The sequence below is a fragment of the Anabrus simplex genome, chromosome 1 (assembly GCF_040414725.1).
Source record: "Anabrus simplex isolate iqAnaSimp1 chromosome 1, ASM4041472v1, whole genome shotgun sequence".
In the NCBI taxonomy this organism is placed as follows: Eukaryota; Metazoa; Arthropoda; class Insecta; order Orthoptera; family Tettigoniidae; genus Anabrus; species Anabrus simplex.
In genome coordinates this window covers 180,956,672-180,976,155 of record NC_090265.1, presented here as the reverse complement: position 1 = coordinate 180,976,155, position 19,484 = coordinate 180,956,672, and the positions used below count along the sequence as shown (strand labels likewise).

At 39.1% G+C, this 19,484-nt stretch overlaps 1 protein-coding gene across 1 annotated transcript in view; it reads right to left on the bottom strand.

Moving 5' to 3' along the window:
• Nucleotides 1–19,484, bottom strand: part of LOC136859593 (probable maltase) — a 146,939-nt gene that overhangs the window by 21,838 nt on the left and 105,617 nt on the right. The window contains exons 7-8 of the mRNA XM_067138708.2: nucleotides 6,545–6,800; nucleotides 2,951–3,146 (exon numbers count right to left, since the gene is read on the bottom strand). Of these exons, the coding sequence (XP_066994809.2) occupies nucleotides 2,951–3,146; nucleotides 6,545–6,800 (452 nt within the window). The remainder of the gene's footprint in view (nucleotides 1–2,950; nucleotides 3,147–6,544; nucleotides 6,801–19,484) is intronic.

Below are 19,484 nucleotides of genomic sequence, written 5' to 3'. Positions count from 1 at the left end.
AGTTTGTAACACATGCATCAGGTATTTCGAACTTCCTTAGATTTGAAGTGAATTCCTTTTCCCATTACTGTGCACAATTGATTTTGTAACTTGTACCTTGATCATGTTTCTTCATTGATACAAAATATCTTAGAAATATAATGTGATTATGCCATATGAAGTATATTTTACAAAGATGCTGTTTGTTTGTCCAACCCTTGTCCCGTTTCCCTATGGGGTCGGGTATGAGGTGAGATGAATCTGTTATGGCGGGTTTTTATGACTGGATGCTCTTTCTGACATCAACCTCATCAGAGGAATTAATGAGATAAAATGAATGACGTGATATATGATAGTAGGGAGAGGGTGAAACCCAGTGCTGGCGCATAGCCTACTCCTGTCGAATAGCACCAATGGGTCTGCTCAAGGCTTAACGTCTCTATCTGACGGACGAATCACCATCAACAACGTCATATGGCCTCACTCCATATGAGCACTGCGGAGAGGTTTGGAATTTAATCCAGGCTTTTGGCACGCAATCTAGTGATTAGAAATTATATATCACCACCTCCCTTACCCTGCCGGCCAACATTCTGATGGTGAAAATTTTTTCGACCAACGTGACTCGAAAGTAAAACTCTTTCAATATTAAAATTATTGTGTCCACCTTTTCAATACAAATATGTATTTTTTTAAAAAGTTTTTCCTTTTTCTTTTAGTGATTAAATTCTACATGAATTAAAAACGCCAAAAACTTGAACCGGTTAACGTCGGTGTCAGAGCGTTTAGACTTCAGCGCCTTAACGATCATGGCCACCAAGTGGACTAATAAAGATGCTGTATAAAGGATATTTCATAAAGAAGTCATATTTCAGAATTTGTTACCGATACTTGTTTCTTGAATCCGGTGCATCACCTGTCTAGCGGGTTACCACATGCCACTGCTCTATGGTATTGAATGTTGACCAACCACGAGAGAAGCAGAACATCAATTAGGCATCACGGAGACAAGAATGTTTAGATAGACAGCTAGCATCGTCAGGTCAGATTAGATCAAATCTCCAATGAAAGAATAAGGAAATCATTTGGTGTTGCACCAAACAAGGAGAACATGTGGGAGGGCAGCTTCCAATTTTTTGAGCATGTGCTGTGACCAGGAGTATACACAATCACAAAGAAAAACTATGTCCTGGAAGTAGCTGGACCAAGACCAAAAAGGCGACTGAATCAACTAACAGCTAATACGCTACATAAAGACCTAAAAAGTGTAAACCTCCACTCTAAGGTGATCCATGACAGGAAGAAATAGAGACAGTGGACCCACATGGCAGAACCTCCCATTAGTGCAAGACAAATGCTAAACTAGAGGAATAAGGTTAACCGGGCGAGTTGGCCATGCAGTTAGGGGCGCGCAGCTGTGAGCTTGCATCCGGGAGATAGTAGGTTCAAATCCCACTGTCGGCAGCCCTGAAGATGGTTTTCCGTGGTTTCCAATTTTCACACCAGCCAAATGCTGGCGCTGTACCTTAATTAAGGCCACCGCCGCTTCCTTCCCACGTGTAGCCCTCTCCTGTCCTGTCGTCGCATAAGACCTGCCTGTGTCGGTGTGACGTAAAGCCACTACCAAAAAAAAAAAAAAAGAAAGAAAAGAATAAGGTTAAGTGCCACTTAAGGTGCACAGCGTGTAAGCACTGAAAAAATAGCTTTTCGACTGAAAGTTATTACAGTATTTTCCTGTTTTCTGGTAGTCTTCCTTTGTTTGATGATTAATATTTATGATCAACAGCGAGACTGAGTGGTTCAGAGGATAGAGGCGCTAGCCTTCTGAGCTCAAGTTGGCAGGTTCAGTTGCAGCTCAATCAGTGGTATATGTTCAAATAAGCCAACGTTGGGTTGGCAGTTTTATGAGCACATAAAAGAACTCCTGCGGGACAAATTCTGGCACCTCGGCATCTCCAGAACCATAAAAGTAGTTAATGGGATATAAAACCAGTAACATTATTATTATTATTTTATTATTATTATTATTATTATTATTATTATTATTATTATTATTATTATTATTATTATTATTATTATTATTATTAATATTAATATTACAGTCAAATCTCGAATCTCAAACCTCCATTACTTGAATTTTCAGTACCTCAAACTAATTTAAATTTCCCTGCCACTTGCCCTATTTTGCACATGTATTTATTTCTCTATTACGGTACTCAAAATTCGGTTACACAAATTTCTTGATTTCTTGAAGCAAACATTTCCTTCCTTGAAGCAAAAAATACACTGTAACTCGAATTTTGTGCAATATTAACTGTACAATACAGCATTTGTGGTTTGTGAGGAACAGTTAACAAGTAAAGACAGGGTTACAGTGATGCTGGGAGCTAATAGGACAGGAACCAAAAAACTAACACTTCTAGTGATCGGAAAATCGGTGAAGCCTGGCTGTTTCTAGGGTATGAATTAATTACTGGTCACATATGAAAGCAACCCCCAAAGTCGCGGATGACAAGCTCCCTCTACGAATCTCGGCTGCGTGGTATTGACGAGAAGTTTCAACGTGAAGGGAGGAAAGGTTAAGAGTAACAAAGGTGTTAACCGAGGTATGTTTCTTGTTTCACTGCTGTATGTACTGTATCCTGTCTTCTAAATGTTACTATAATAAGGGTTATAATTAAAGTGATGCTGTGAAATGGAGTTTGTTTGTATATTTTAAAATACTGTTAAAAATAATGTATTCAGTACAAGCCCGTCAATACATATGATTCAATTACGTGCTATACATGCTCAAAAATGGTATTCTGTATATCTCAAAATTTCAATAACTTGAAATAAAATTTAGCTCCCGAGATGATTCGAGATATCGAGGTTCCACTGTATTATTATTACCAATAAGATATTTAGGACAAGTTGTGGCAAAAAGTGTGGTTGAGATGTCTACACATTTTATTCCTGTAATGTTACTCACCTAGAAAAGCCAAACACGTATTCAGAGAACACATGTGAATAGAACTCTCCATGCTGGATGACGTGTCTCTTCCGCAGTTTTGCCAAGGCTCTGTATACTTTGAAGTGACTGTTATTCACTTGACTCTGAGTGTTCTGGTTGAGATCCTTGTAGTTTTCATTGACTGGCAGCCATGTAGTCCCATTAGTAGAGAAACCTGGAAGGCAATTCAGTTACTCATACAGGTACATAGTAATTACCCATCCATCTAACAGTCAATCAACCTATCAAAGTAACAAATTATCAACATGTTTAAAATGTCATGATCTTCCTTCTCATTCCTTTTCTTATCAGAAAAATGGAATTCATTCTACTAAGGGACATATTTTATTCATGTTTTCCCAACACATTGCTACTGAATACTTGATGCAAAAAGTTTTGCCTGATCTTGCTTAACAAAGGGAAGAATTATGCTTATGCTACTTCTAGAGAGGAAGTGGAGGTATTTTGCCTATTTCATTAACTTATTTTAATATTGCATTGCAGGGAAGTACCATACTTCATAAATATTTATCTCACCATTTAATTAGAAGCTATCTTAGCAGGAACCAAATTTTAAGATTTCCAACGTTTGGATTAAATGAAATCAAAGGTTTTAATAGAAATAAGCTCTTCTATGTTAGACTGCATAATATCATAATCATTCATTCACAATATAAAGTAAAAAAATAATTTCATAGTATGCTGTACTTAAACTAAATTTCCAGTAAAAGTCACATTCTTGCCCCATTAGTGAATAACTAATATACTAGTTATTATTATGAAATAATAACCTGATGATTTAATTTAACCTGACTCTAATTTATGTTTACCATGAGACACAGAATAAATCAAACACTATTATTGTAATGTACATGTAATTAAAAAGGAACTCATAAATTTTTAAAATTACAAGTATGGATCTTGATTTTTAACACCCGTACAAACACTTTCTTAAGAAATAGAGAATTTGATAATTTACAGTGTGATCCTGAAATTCTTTTTTTCTACAGTAATTTTTTTTTCATCATTGGTACACGTTTTGGAAATAGTTCTTTTTGCTCTTGGGAAATACAGGTTGATCAGAATAGGCCAAGCAAAAATGGTATGCCATGAAAGGGAATGTCATAGGAAGTAAATTGGAGATAGGGACCACAGAGGTACAATCAACACATACTCGGATATTGCAAATGGTAGTTGGTAGGACAATGGAGCACATATAAGCACGAACAGTAGACTATAAGAAACGATTATGCAGAGGTCATGAGTTCTCTTGCAATGCAGGCTTCATGACAGGGTATTCAAAAGTGCTTTTTGCCATCTGGATACAGGCTCCTAAATGGCCCAGGATATGAAATAGCTGCTCTCCACTAACTATCTTTACAGTCCTGTGAAGTCTTGCGATGACTGCCAGCAGGTTCTCGGTACACATGCTCTTTCAAATATACTCATACGAAGAAACGACCAGTTGCCTTCGAGCTCCTTGACTGTAGTTGGCAGGCGCTCCATCATGCTGATACATCACGTTTCTCCGTGTAGCAAGGGGAACATCCAAAAAATCTGCGATTATGTCCTGAAGGAACACTGCACACACATGCAATAAGTGTCCCTTGAAACATGTATGGTTCCACTATTGTCGTACCGAGAATACCAGTCCATGCATTTATGCTCATCATGTCTAATGTCCTCTCTCATGAGTGGCATGTGACCGGGTTAGTTGGCCGTGCGGTTAGGGGCACGCAGCTGTGAGATAGTGGGTTTGAACCCCACTGTTGGTAGCCCTGAAGATGGTTTTCTGCAGTTTCCCATTTTTACACCAGGCAAATGCTGGGGCTGTACCTTAATTAAGGCCATGGCCACCTCCTTCCCACTTCCAGGGCTTTCCTATTCCACCGTCGCCCTGAAACCTATCTGTGTCGATGCAACGTAAAGCAAATTGTTAAAAAAAAAAAGGTGAATTATTATGGCTGCCACAGGTGCCTATTGTGGGAGTTGAATACTCTGTCACAAGTGAAGAGAGATAAATCAGTCCACATACCACAATCTATGAACTGAGGTTTTCTCTGAAATATTGTCATTAACTACTGACAGAAATTCTAGCGTTTAGTATCTAGCATGATCAGAGACTGTGCCGAAAAAGATACAGGTCATCATCATGAAGGATGCCCAATACCAGGCTATGATGCACTTCAACACATTGCATAACAGCATGCAAACTTAGAGTTGAATATTCTTCAGCAGCTTGTAGGACCCTCTCCTCGAGTCACTTTTAGCATCACAAGAGCACCTGAACAACATCAGCAGAATAAACTAGGTTTTCATGGCCTCTTGTTCTCATATCAGCATCAAATTTTCAGAACACCTTGCAGTGGGGGGTGCCATCTTCCTGGATATTGCTCAGAATACTTCTGAACGGCAGCAGTGAAGTTTTTATGACATTCCTCCAAGGTGGTGGTGGTGAGTATTGTTTTAAAAGGAAGATACCAAATTTGTATTAGGATCTATTTTGTCAACCTGCCGTCAGACGTACGGAACACATGACCAAAGAAAGTCAGCCTCCTTGGAAGTGACCTCAACTGGAGGACATTAGAATTGAATTTTGAATAATAATAATCGTAATTGTATGACCTCAGTTACCATGTGCAGGCATTTTAATTTGATGCCATTTAAATTGTGCATGTTGATAGCTGTAGTCACTTAAGTGTGGCCAATATCCAGTATTCGGGAGATAGTGGGTTCGAACCCCACTGTCGGCAGCCCTGAGGATGGTTTTCCATGGTTTCCTGTTTTCACACCAGGCAACTGCTGGGGCTGTACCTTAATTAAAGCCATGGCTGCTTTCTTCCCAGTCCTAGCCTTTTGCTGTCCCATCGTCGCCATAAGACCTATCTGTGTCGGTGCGACGTAAAGCCAATAGCTGAAATTGTGCATCAGTTTCAATGTTCTATGTACTCTGCCAGATATCAGAAATTCCAGATCTCCACGGGGCAATATATGGATGAGTTAGCCTATAATTTATTTTGTCAGGTAAACAAAAAATGTGTTACCAGAAATCTTTTGAATGTTAACATTGCATGACGCGTGTAGAGTTGATTGGACCTTCCTCTGTCCTTCAAAACTCTGACTACCTATACTGGGTTTGAAGACAGGATTTTGGGACCTAGGGGCTGACATTATATCATCAGTATATTGGTATTGAATGGTATTGTGAGTTATTTTTTCCTCTGTGGAACGTGCATGGGAGAATACGTGTGCATAGTTCTCTAGGAAATGTGATCATGTCAGAAAGCAGTGCATTCGTCAAGCTGAGAAATTTTTGGGCAAGATGCTGCAGTAAAACACTAGATATTATTTTCTGTCATGTTTCACATACTGAAGCATCATTGATGATGAATTCACTCTCTTTTACCTAACAAATACCTTTCTCCTGTTCATTTCTAGTCGATTCAATCGGAGGGCTAATTGTATGAAATGGCTAAATTTACTGTTGGATGAAGTTTCTTATACTGGTAATTTTTTATGAAGGAAATATATTGAATTGTTTGTAGGTTTGCTCCTCGTTAGCCATTACATTACCTGCACTTGTGGAGCTGTTCCACTGAAAGGGCGTTCTTGCTGGATCCCTGGAAAAGTAGTGGTAGTTGTTTGGAGAGACAAGATATCCTTTAAGGTCTCGAGTCTGATCCCATGAGATTACAGTATCTCTCATTCCGATTTCTTCACCATAGTAAGTGAAGGGGACACCGGGCAGCAACAACAACAGTGTGTTCATAATATCCACAAGCTCTGAAGAAAAATGGTCTGCCACACGTGCAACATTCTGGTTTCCAGTCTGTAACACAGACATAATTTATGTCAGCTTTCTTCTAGTAGTTGCAGAAGACAAAAGAAAGTTCATGACATACACAAATCTTCAATTAAATGAGCAACATATCATCGTATGATAATTGCCAATAATAAATAAATAAATTGAATGTCAAATTGGTACTGTACTAGGCCATTCCTCTGCACTTGGTTGTTTCTGTCCTCATATCTTCACTGTACTGTTGCTAAACAGGCTGATACCAAACTATGAAGGTCATTCAATAATTAATGCAATTTTCCTTTTTTGTTTTACAAAGTCAATGAACTCATAATGTGAGAATGGGTGCAGATAAGATGAGAGAGGTAGAGTGTGAGGAGATAGAATCTGAGAGTGAAATCACAATGGAAGAAGTGGAAACTGCTGTCAAAAGAATGAAAGTGCAAAAAGCAGCAGGATTGCATTAACGGTGTGTGGAAAATATAAAAGCAGCAGGACCCTGTTTGTCTATAATGGCTATACAGGCTATTTAGATGTATTTGGAAAGAAACATTGGTCCCAAACGACAGGAATAAAGGAGTAATAGTACCTATACTTCAGAAGGGGGATAAGAAGATATGTCATAATTGACAAGGAATCATACTCATATCTCAGGTAGCTAAAATATTCGGTCACTATCAGTCGCTACTGATCTGCATCTAGGGCAGTCGCCCAGGTGGTAGATTCCCTGTCTGTTGTTTTCCTAGCCTTAAATGAATTCAAAGAAATTAGAAATACATAGAACATCTCCCTTGGTAAGTTATTGCAATCCCCAACTCCCCTTCCTATAAATGAATATTTGCCCCAATTTGTCCTCTTGAATTCCAACTTTATCTTCATGTTGTGATCTTTACTACTTTTAAAGACACTACTCAAACTTATTCATGTATTAACGTCATTCCACGCCATCTCTCAACTGACAGCTCGGAACATATCACTTAGAAGAACAGCTCGTCAGCATTCTCCCAAGTCTTCCCAGCCCAAACTTTGCAAACATTTTTGTAACGCTACTCTTTTGTCAGAAATCACCCAGAACAAATCAAGCTTTTTTTTTTCAGTACTTGAATCAAGTAATCCTGGTGAGGTTTCCATACACTGGAAACTTACTCTACTTGGGGTCTTACCAGAGACTTGTATGCCCTCTCCTTTACATTATTACTATAATCCCTAAACACCCTCATAACCATGTGCAGAGATATGTACCCTTTATTTACAGTCCCATTTATGTGATTAATGAATGAAGATATTTCCTTATTTTAACACCTAGATGCTTACAATGATCCCTAAAAGGAACTTTCACCCCATCAATGCAGTAATTAAAACTGAGAGGACTTTTGCTATTTGTGAAACTCACAACCTGACTTTTAACCCCATTTATTATCATACCATTGCCTGCTGTCCATCTCCGAACATTATCGAGGATATTTTGCAGTTGCTCACAATCTTGTAACTTATTTATTACTCTGTACAGAATAATATAATCTGCAAAAATCCTTATCTCTGATTCCACTTCTTTACTCATATCATTTATATATATTAAGAAAAAAGGTCCAATATACTGCCTTGAGGATTTCCCCTCTTAATTATTACAGGGTCAGATACAGCTTCGCCTACTCTAATTTTTCTGAGATCTATTTTCTAGAAATACAGAAACCCATCCAGTCACTCTTTTGTCTAGTCCAATTGCACTCATATTTGCCAGTAGTCTCCCATGATTCACCCTATCAAATGCCTTAGACAGGTCAACTGCAATACATTCCATTTGACCTCCTGAAACCAAGGTATCTGCTATATCTTGCTGGAATCCTACAAGTTGAGCTTCAGTGGAATGACCTTTCCTAAACCTGAATTGCCTTCTGTTGAACCAGTTATTTATTTTGTAAACATGTCTAATATAATCAGAAAGAATGCTTTCCCAAAACTTACAAGCAATGCATGTCAAACTGACTGGCCTGTAATTTTCAGTTTTATGTCTATCACCCTTTGCTTTATACACAGAGGCTACTATAGCACTCTCCATTCATTTGGTATAGCTCCTTCATGCAAACAATAATCAAATAAGTACTTCAAATATGGGTACTATATTCCAACCTATTGTCTTTAGTATATCCCCAGAAATCTTATCAATTCCAGCCGCTTTTCTAGTTTTCGACTTTTGTATCTTATTGTAAATGTCATTGTTACTATTGGTAAATTTTATTACTTTTTTAGCATTGGTCATCTTCCCTATCTGGACATCATCCTTGTAACCAACAATCTTTACATACTGCTGACAGAATACTTCTGCCTTTTGAAGATTCTCATATACACACTTCCCTTGTTTATTAATGATTCCTGGAATGTCCTTCTTGGAACCTGTTTCTTCTCTCTCAAAGTAACTATACATACCCTTCCATTTTTCACTAAAATTTGTATGACTGCCAATTATGCTTGCCATCATATTATCCTTAGCTGACTTCTTTGCTAGATTCAATTTCCTAGTAAGTTCCTTCATTTTCTCCTTACTTCCACAGCTATTTCTAACTCTATTTCTTTCCAATCTGCACCTCCTCTTTAGTCCCTTTATTTCTCTGTTATAATAAAGTGGGCCTTTACCATTCCTTACCACCTTTAAAGGTACAAACCTGTTACAACATTCCTCAACAATTGCTGTACACAAATTACAGATTCTGTTTACACTTTTATTTACCGTTTTCCACCAATCATAGTTACTTTTTAGAAACTTCCTCACGCCTGCCTTATCAGCCATATGGTACTGCCTAATAGTCCTACTTTTAAGACTTTCCTTTCTGTCACATTTAATTTTAACTAAGACAAAAACAGTTTCGTGATCGCTAATACCAAAGCTGAAATGGTACTAGAAAAGAGAATGAAAAGAAAGGCGTAAGAACAATTTCAAGAAAAGGAATATATGGCTTTTGAAATGAAAGCTCAACACTAGACCCCATTTTCAGTATCAGGCAGTTTATGGAAAAACATTGGGAACCTGAAAGTGATATGGTGATAACTAGGGCTTAGATGTTTAGAAAAAGTCATATTTTTTCTTTGTCTCCATTTTCTTGCCTGATTGGGTTTTGGTGCAAATCAGTGATGATCGTCACAATTACGTGATTTTTATTTGTCACATAAGTGCATATTTTGGCTGGTCTTTGTCATAAGGTCATATTTTGAGCTGTTTTTGTAGAAACGTCATATTTCTGTCATATTTCGGTGGTTTGACGACAGCTGTAGCTGTGCAAAATCATCTTCAACTTATCAAATGTGAACTAGTGTTCACAAAACTGCTTCTCGGTATCACATCTGTAGTTAATACATGTGGAATACTGTTTGGTACAGAATGAAGGCCATGCACCTTATTGCACCCTTCACATGATTTAAATATGCACCAATAACCAACCTTGTGACGTAGAAAAGAGCTTCTCTTCTTACAAGAACGTTTTAAGTGATAATAATCAGAGGTCCTTCGCACCTGTTGCTTTGAAGATGAATCTTGTCATACACTTCAATTCCACTCCCAGAGAATAATGAAAAAGGTATGTCAGTTTGCACCATAGGCCCTGCCGCACTACCATAGTGTATTGAAAGACATCTACTTATTTCGTTTTGTGGTGCTCGATTTAAACTTTAATGCATGTAATAATATTAATGAAATCAGAGCTTAAATGTTCCAAAATATTTAAAAAATAGATTGATTTGTAGTTTTCTCGTATTTCAAACCACCACTATAGTGTGCAAACATGTTTCGACTTTTAAAATATTGTGTTATCTGATAATCTTATCAAACTTTGTACCGGTACTTTATAGCTATGTATTCACAAATGTTCGATAAGTGACACTGTGAATAACTGCTAAACATGTATATTCAGAAAATTAATATGAAAGTAAGAATAAAGAATTTAGTTAACTAATATATATAGAAGGAATTGCCCTTTCAATTTATAATTTATGAAAAATTTCCATATTTAAATTAATAAATTTTGGGTCATATTTTGTAATTTTTATGCCATAATTCTTCACTTTTGAGGTCATATTTTGTCATTTTTGAGGTCATATTTCATCACTTTGCAGATCATATTTGCTTGCTTATTGGGGCTATTTTTGTGTTAAACATCCGAGCCCTAGTGATGACATTCCTTCTTTTAGAAAAGGCTTACTATAGTGTACCCAGAGCAAAAGTATGGAAAGTACGGTAATGCAACGGAAAGTATTTGGAAAACAAATGATAGAATATGTGCAAGCAATGTACAGAAATTGTTGCAGCAGTGTCCAGGCACATATGGGAATGATAAGAGTGGTTTTGGAATGAAACTGGATTATAACGAGGAAGTGTGCTGTCAACACTGTTATTCATAATGGTTATAGAAAAAAATATGAAAGAGACAAAGGTAAAATATGGTGACAGGGAGCTGAAGGTACTGCTGTTTTCAGATGACATTGTGGTGTGGGGAGCAAACAGATAAGGGCAACTCGACATGATGAGTGAGATTATTGAAAATTATGGAATAAAAATCAGTATGGGAAATAGTAAGACAATTGTGTTGACTAGAAGAGAAAGTAAAGGGAAAGGAATTATAAAAATAAAGGGACAAAATTTTGACTTTCTGGGGAGTTTCAAGTACTTGGGAAGCAAACTGATGCAGAATGCAGGACTGAACATGGAGATCAGTAAAATGATTCGACAGAGAAATGCAATCTACCAGAGTGTGAGAAACCTGTTGTGGAGTAAGGAAGTACTGTATCAATGAAATATGAAGAGGTGATGTATAAGATGGACTACTGCCCAATACTGACATATGCAGCAGAGACCTGGACACCAACTAGGCTCTAGCTGGATGAGGTAAATGGATGAATATGGTCGAAAGCATGATATATTTAAACAGAGAATTTATTTTCTGAAAAACGGAACATACAGCGAATGGTGTCAATGGCGCACTGTATGCACAACAAATTGATTTTTTAAAAGTTTTTATTCTGGCTAAGATTGTAGTCTACATCTGGCAATCCTAGTCACAACTATGTAACCACCATCAGCTACTGTATTTACTTGCCAAATTTCCCCATTTGCCTAATCCAACCCCACCCTCCACCCCACTACAAGATTTTCAAGATGTATTTTCTGAAATTCATTTTCCTTCATCTTGCATTAAGAAACTGGACACCTCTTGCATTTAAATAGCATGTTTTGTGGAATCCAACTAAAAAGTTATTACCAGTGCATGTGGAAGTCGCAAAATCATTAACCGTGTTTTCTGAAATTATCTGCTACCCCTGCCTGCCTCTTTCTGGGCAGGTCCAGAACTAATGAGATAAGAAACTACTCTTTTAGTTGATCAAAGCAGCGATACTAGTGTGGTATAAACTGAAGTGTGAAACTGGACGAAAGAATAATTGTTATACCATGCTATTTAAAGTTGTTTATTTTAATGGGATAATATTGTCAAGAAGCTGGACAAGAAGAAATGAAAAAACATGGACTTGAGTGCGCAGAAAAAGATTTCAAAGTAGAACTGAAAATAAGTTCTATTAGAGGGCTCAGAAAGAAGGAGAGGGGTATATAAGTCTCTGGCAAGAGCACAATTAGAGTATGGTTGCAGTGTATGTGGGACCATCACCAGGATTACTTGATTAGAAAACTGGAAAAAATACAGAGAAAAGTAGCTTGATTTGCCATGGGTGTTTTCTGACAAAAGAGTAGTAGTATGAAAATGTTGTGAAGGTTGGGCTTGAAAGACTTGGAAGAAAGGAGACAAGCTGCTCATCTAAGTGGTATGTTCTGAGCTGTCAGTAAAGAGATGGAGTACGAAGGCTGGCCAACAAAGACTAAGACTGATTTTTTTTCACAGATGTTTATTATTCCATTTCAATGGTTACAGGATCTTTATCAAGTAGTCCCCTCCTACTTCAATGCACTTTTTATAGCATCTCTGCCAGTCCTTGAACACATGCTGCAGACCATTCTTTATCAGGTCCTTGAGAATCGCCTCCTTTCTCTTGCACACTGCTTCAGAGTTCTCAAATTGAATGCCCCTAAGCTTTGTTTTTAGTGATGAGTATAAAAGAAATCACAGGGTGCAAGATCAGGGCTATAAGGTGGATATGGTACACAAGTATTTTTTATTGAGCCAGAAACTGCATGATTTGATTTGCTACGTGATGCCATGCATTGTCATGATGAAGTTGCCACCCAGTCCGAGAAAGCTCAGATCGTTTCTTTGCAATGTGCTTCCTCACTGTAGTCAATACTGATGTTTAGTAACAGTAGTGTGAGGGGGAACTGCATGCTGGTAAATCATTCCATTACAGTCAAAACAATGTGATCACCATCACTTCCCCTGCAGACGGAACAACTTTTGCCTTTTTTTTTTTGTGATTTCCACACTGTGCTGGCTTGTTTTCCTTCAGGATCATAATGATGCTTCAGCTTTTTGTAAGTTTCAGTGGCTGTATGGTTTAAATGAAAACATAATTTGATTGCGCTGTACTGCTCCTCTCGCATCACCTCCATTGTCTTGTATGCAAAATGCTAGTAGCGTCTAGAAAATAGAGCATTACTACCAACCTACCCATACGAGAGTCTGACTCGTTGACTGAATGGTCAGCGTACTGGCCTTCAGTTCAGAGGATCCAAGGTTCGATTCCCGACCGGGTCGGGGATTTTAACCTTAATTGGTTAATTCCAATAGATCGGGGGCTGGGTGTGTGTGGCGTATTCAACATTATAAATCATCCTAGGTAGGGCCCTCATCTTCACAGACATACAGGTCGCCTAATAGGCCGTCTATAGAAAAAGACCTGCACCAGGCCTCTCCGGAGGCCATATGCCATTATTATTATTACCCATACGAGAGTGCTGCCACCTACGGACATTATACATAAAAACCCGCTCCCTTCAAATATTTATGTTACAGATAGGAAACAATCACGGAAACTACAGGAAAAAAATCAGTCTCAGTCTTTGTTGATCAGCCCTCGTACATTTGTAGATAAATAAGTTTGAGTGGTGTTTTTAAAAGTAGGTAAGATTACAATATGAAGACAATGTTGGAATTCAAGAGGACAAATTGTGGCAAATATTAATTTATAGGAAGAGGAGTTACAGACTGGAATACTGTAAATTACCAAGGGAGATGTTTAGATAAATTTCCAACTTCTTTGAAATTATTTAAGAAAAGACAAGGTAAACAACTGAAGCCTGTCAGTGGCCATGTTTGTTAAGGCATCAGTCCTATAAGGTATGACTCCATTGTTAGCCAGTTCGAGTCCCGTTAGTCGAAAAAATTTCACCAACAAAATGTTGGCTGTAACAGTAGGAGAGGTGGTGGTATACAATTTCTAATCACTAGGTTGCATGCTAAAAGCCTGGATTAAATTTCAGACCTCTCTGCAGTGTTCATATCAAATGAGGGCACATGATGCTGTTGATGGTGATTTGTCCATCAGATGGCGACGTTGAGCATTAACCGGACCCCTAAATGTTATTTGACAGGAGCGAGCTATGTGCTAGCACAATGTTTCACCCTCTCCCCTCCTACATGCCATTCATTTCATGTCGTTAACTCCTCTGATGAGACTGACATCAGAAAGGGCATCCGGTCATAAAAACTCACTACGAAGATTAATCTCACTTCATACCCGACCCCGTAGAGAAACGAGACAAGGGTTGGACTTACATATATACATACATACTGTACCCTTTAATGCTTACGGGTGGAATATATAAGGTATACATTACATATATACACTGATAGGTAATCTGCCACCTGGGCAACTGCCCTAAATACAGATCAGTGGTGATTGAAGAAGGAGCAAAAAAGGAAACAAACAAGTCCAAAATAACCGAGGCTGAGTGTAACAGAGCCTCTTCAAAAGTATAATAAGAAACTTTCACCCCATAATTAAAACAGAGAGAACTTTCCCTCTTGCAAGGGAACATCGACAATGGTCAAGTCGCCGATCGCAAAGAAACTTGGAAAACACACTGAAGTACACGTAAAAACGATGTCGGCATCAATTTTGGGTGCCAACATTCATTAGGGCGTTTACTATGGGGCCTAAAAGTTGCGACATTTTACATTCCGCGCGATCAGCGATGAATACCTGCTGGCCAATGCTAAGCCTGCACACTGCGTGCTTGGAGACACGCCTCTGCACCTCCTCCCCTCCACGCTCCAGTTGATTCGCCACCGCACGTTTCCCTTTACCGCGCGCTTGCCGGCTGCTTAGCTGTTCAACGGGACCGGCTCTATAATTTGCTTCTTTTCGTACTATAATTATTGAAATCCCTTAAATAACGTTCCGTTTCACACATAATGATAATAAATAACCCACACTAATATACCCGTATTTTATTCAAATGTCACATTTTCATTCCTGCTAATTCCGGTGAGTTATCACATTCGTGGGTACAACTCCGAGTTAAGTACCACCGGGCGTGGTCAAATGTGGGATGGGGAACTGCGTCCTACCTACGCTTAAATTATTATTTACTTCTAAAACGCCTTAAAGCTGTCAGTAATGTCCTTTAGATTTGACATACATATGTAATTAAATTAAATCGTCCACCACTAAATAAATCTCCCGCCTTTAAACAACGTTAAATACCTTTTTATGTAAAGAAATTACGTGCCCGGGTAGAGGATCTCATTGAATGTAATGAGATTCGGTACCTCGGGATATCAAAACCAGGTTATAGGTCCAGATCTTCATTTTATGTCCCCTTCCCCCCACCCCCCACCCATTTTGTGTATGCTATCAGTTGTGTCATAACGAAACGACATCGCGGACGACAACAACAACAATTATAAACTCCGAGTTTGAAACTACTGTATTTTCCGTATTGCGTACTCTGGTATAAGGAATAGGCCTATAGGTAGAATGTTTTATTTGTGCTTGTACTGAACGATTTATTTATGTTTTGCAGTGACAGGCACAACACATTTCAATTGCAGCAATGGTTGTCGAATATAAATACATTTAATGCATAGGCAACTTTGATATGAGTATGAAATGGAATGTAGTAAAGTTTGACGTAATAAGAAAAGCCTTGAAAAATAAAAAAGATGTGCACTTATATATGCAGTAGATATACAGTAATCACAGGCAGGCCTGTAGTCTTACTGTACCGGTACTTTTGCGTTATAGCTGACGAAGGTCTATGTATTCAACAAGTACCGATATTAAAGTATCACACTAACAGTCTTCTGGGTATAATGGCAGTTATATACGCAGAAAGTTAAATGGCTAATGTACGAACTGGTACAACAACAAACAATTAACAGGCAACACAATAAATGACTCCGTATACATTACATCAGGCGAACTCCCCGTCAATAACTGATAGTAAACAAAAACAATCTTCGGTCTATTCGAAACATTAAAAATTGTGAAAAGAAAACCGAAACATAACACAATTACAACAGGCGCCATTTTTTTGCTAATTGCTTTACGTCGCACCGAGACAGATAGGTTTTACGGCGGCGATGGGATAGGAATGGCCTAGGAGTCGGAAGGAAGCGGCCGTGGCCTTAATTAAGGTACAACCCCAGCATTTGCCTGGTGTGAAAATGGGGAAACCACGCAAAACCATCTTCAGGGCTGCCGACAGTGGGATTCGAACCCACAATCTCCGGGATGCAATCTCACAGTCGTGCGCCTCTAACCGCACGGCCAACTCGCCAGGTGCAAACGTTTTCATAAACATTTCAGAAAACGTAAACTGACTAATACAATGTGGAAATTACAAAGGAGAGATATGAGGAAGGCTGATAGATTACCCAAAGTGTAGCACCGGTTCTCTTCGACAGCTAAGAAAACAGGCTGGCGAGGGGGAAGGGAAACGTGCTGTGGCGAACCAATTGGAGCGTGGAGGGGAGGAGGTGCAGAGGCGTGTCTCCAAGCACGCAGTGTGCAGGCTTAGCATTGGCCAGCAGGTATTCATCGCTGATCGCGCGGAATTTGAAATGTCGCAACTTTTATGCCCCGTAGTTAACGCCCTAATGAATGTTGGCACCCAAAATTGATGCCGACATCGTTTTTACGTGTACCTCAATGTGTTTTCCAAGTTTCATCGCGATCGACGATTTAACCATTGCCGACGTTTCCTTGTTAGTGAAACTCACAGCCTGTTTTTTCACCCCCTTTATCACCGTCCATTTCATAACATTGCTGAGGTCTTTTTGCAGTCACTCATAATCCTGTAATTTACTATCACTCTATACAGTATAACATCATCCAAAAAAAGGTCTTGTTTCTGATTTCAGTTCTTTACTCATACCGGTATCATTCATATAAATATAAGGAAACATAAAGGTCCAAATACTGTCTAGAAGATCAGATAATGCTTCATCTACTCTAATTCTCTGCGTTATATCTTCTAGAAATACAGCCAATTTGTCTTGTTTGTGGTAGGCCTGAATCTCCTTTATATTAGGATACCGGTACTGAGACATTTCGGAAATGTTCGCGAAGGTCAGAAACATATCACACTTTTTCACACAACCTAATCAAGTTTTCTCACGAATATTGCCATGGATTTCAATAAATCTCGTGTAAACGTAACGAATAACAACCCGCCGCGGTCCATTCTATCAGCTCGCAGTTGCCGAAGAGGCGAGTTACATTGCCGTATACGGTGCTAATTTTACCGCATGCTCAAAGTTCCGATTTCACAACAAAACTCGTAGCAGCTGCGCGTGTCGCTCATTATTGCACAATCTCATTCTGAAATCAGGGGCTGCCTGGCCGAGGCGATAAAGGCGATAATGGCTCAACGTCTACCGCATGCTCGGTTCATCCGGAAGCACGCAGGTTCGTTTCCCCGTCAGAAAGTCAAAAAATTTAAGAAACGAGATTTCCACTTCCGGAGGTGCACATGACCCTGAGGTTCACTACGCCACCAAAAACGAATACCAGGTTAATTCCTGGGGGCAAACGCGGCTGGGCACAGAGCTAACCACTCCACCCCACCAAGTGCCGAGATTACGGATAGTGGAAGCCTTTACCTTCCACCCCTCCGAGGTAGTGTTGGCTACCGAATGCATGATTCGAAGCAGTGGATCGATTCATTGAAGTGTCCGAGTGAATCGATTCACAGGAACGGCGAGCTCGCGGCACATGATTCAGCTTACCCCAGCGGACAGTGCTGAGTGGCGCACTCACTGGACGTTGACGGGGAGCCGAGCTTCCGCTGCAGCTAGACAGTGAATCATGGCACATCGAAAGAATCGTGAACGAACGCGGCTCAGTGAGACACATGATACACACGGCTCCTTATCGGCTCACTGGACACGCGGAGAGCCGAGCTTCCGCTGCAGCGAGACATACAGTGAGCCACGGTTACTAGACTAGACGGTAGGGGTCATCAGTTGGGTGCGCAATAGCAAGCCACGCCTCCTGACGTCACAAGGCACCCTTGTTCGCTAAACGAAGCAGAGTGCTATTAGTCTAGTGATGGTGTTTACCTTGTCAACAATGTAAGAATTTAATTTTTCTGTGCTGTGCTGTGCTGTGCTGTGTCATGGTGTGTTGTGCTGTCGCCGGTTGCACTAACCATGATAGACACCAGAAGGATTTAGACATTAAATTTCATCGTTTTCCAAAGAACAGTGACATTAAATTAAAGTGGATTAATGCCTGTAAACGGGTTGACTCCTTTACTGTTGAGAATGCTCGTGTGTGCTCTGTACACTTCGACAACTCGGACTACAGAAGGGACTTGAAGGGTGAGTTGTTAAATCTTCCAATTAAACGTAATTTAAGGACTGACGCAGTACCACATTTAAATTTACCATTGAGTAGTAATAATTTAGCGAGTCAGTCCTGTAAAGATCGTGAAATAAGGGCACAAAAGCGAAATCACCGTAAGGAGATACGGCAAATTTTACAATCGCAGGCGCCAATTGAAGCAGAAAATATTAATAATGCAATCTTGAGGAAGGAATTAGATGACAGAAGCAAACATCAGTGTTTCTGTAATGAGAAAATTGCTGAACTGACTGCAGAATTGGAGTTAATTAGAATAGAAAATTGTGACTTAAAACAGCAAAATAAGGATCTTCGGGACCGTCTTAGTGCAGCTAATGCCGAGATAATAAAATTAAAAAATAATGTTCAAGATTTTGAGGGTACTTTTTCTAAAAGTCAACAGCAAGCTTTAGTAAAAGGCAGATGCTCAAGTTGGTCATCTGAGGATATTGCTAAGGCGGTAACCTTACGGTCTATATCATATAAAGCATTGTGTTTTGTTAGAGACGTGATTAATTACCCTCTTCCTAGCGAAGTTACAATCAAACGACGGCTAAGACAGTTTTCTATTTCTCCTGGATTCATTGAGTTGAGCATTAATATCTTAAAAACACAATCAAGTCTTTTTACAAATTTTGAAAGAGATGTTGTTCTCAGCTTTGATGAAATGAAGGTTAACAACGAATTGTGCTTTGATCAAAATGAAGAAATGATTAGAGGACCTCATGATAATGTCCAAGTCATTGTAATAAGAAGTTTAGTTCAAAAGTGGATGCAACCTATCTACTACAACTTTGATACAGCGATGTCAAGAGAACTGTTAATAGAAGTAATTCATGTCGTAGAAAGCACCGGATTTAAAGTTAGGGCAGTTGTATGTGACATGGGACCTTCAAATAGGAAATGTATGACAGATCTGAATATTTCGTGGCA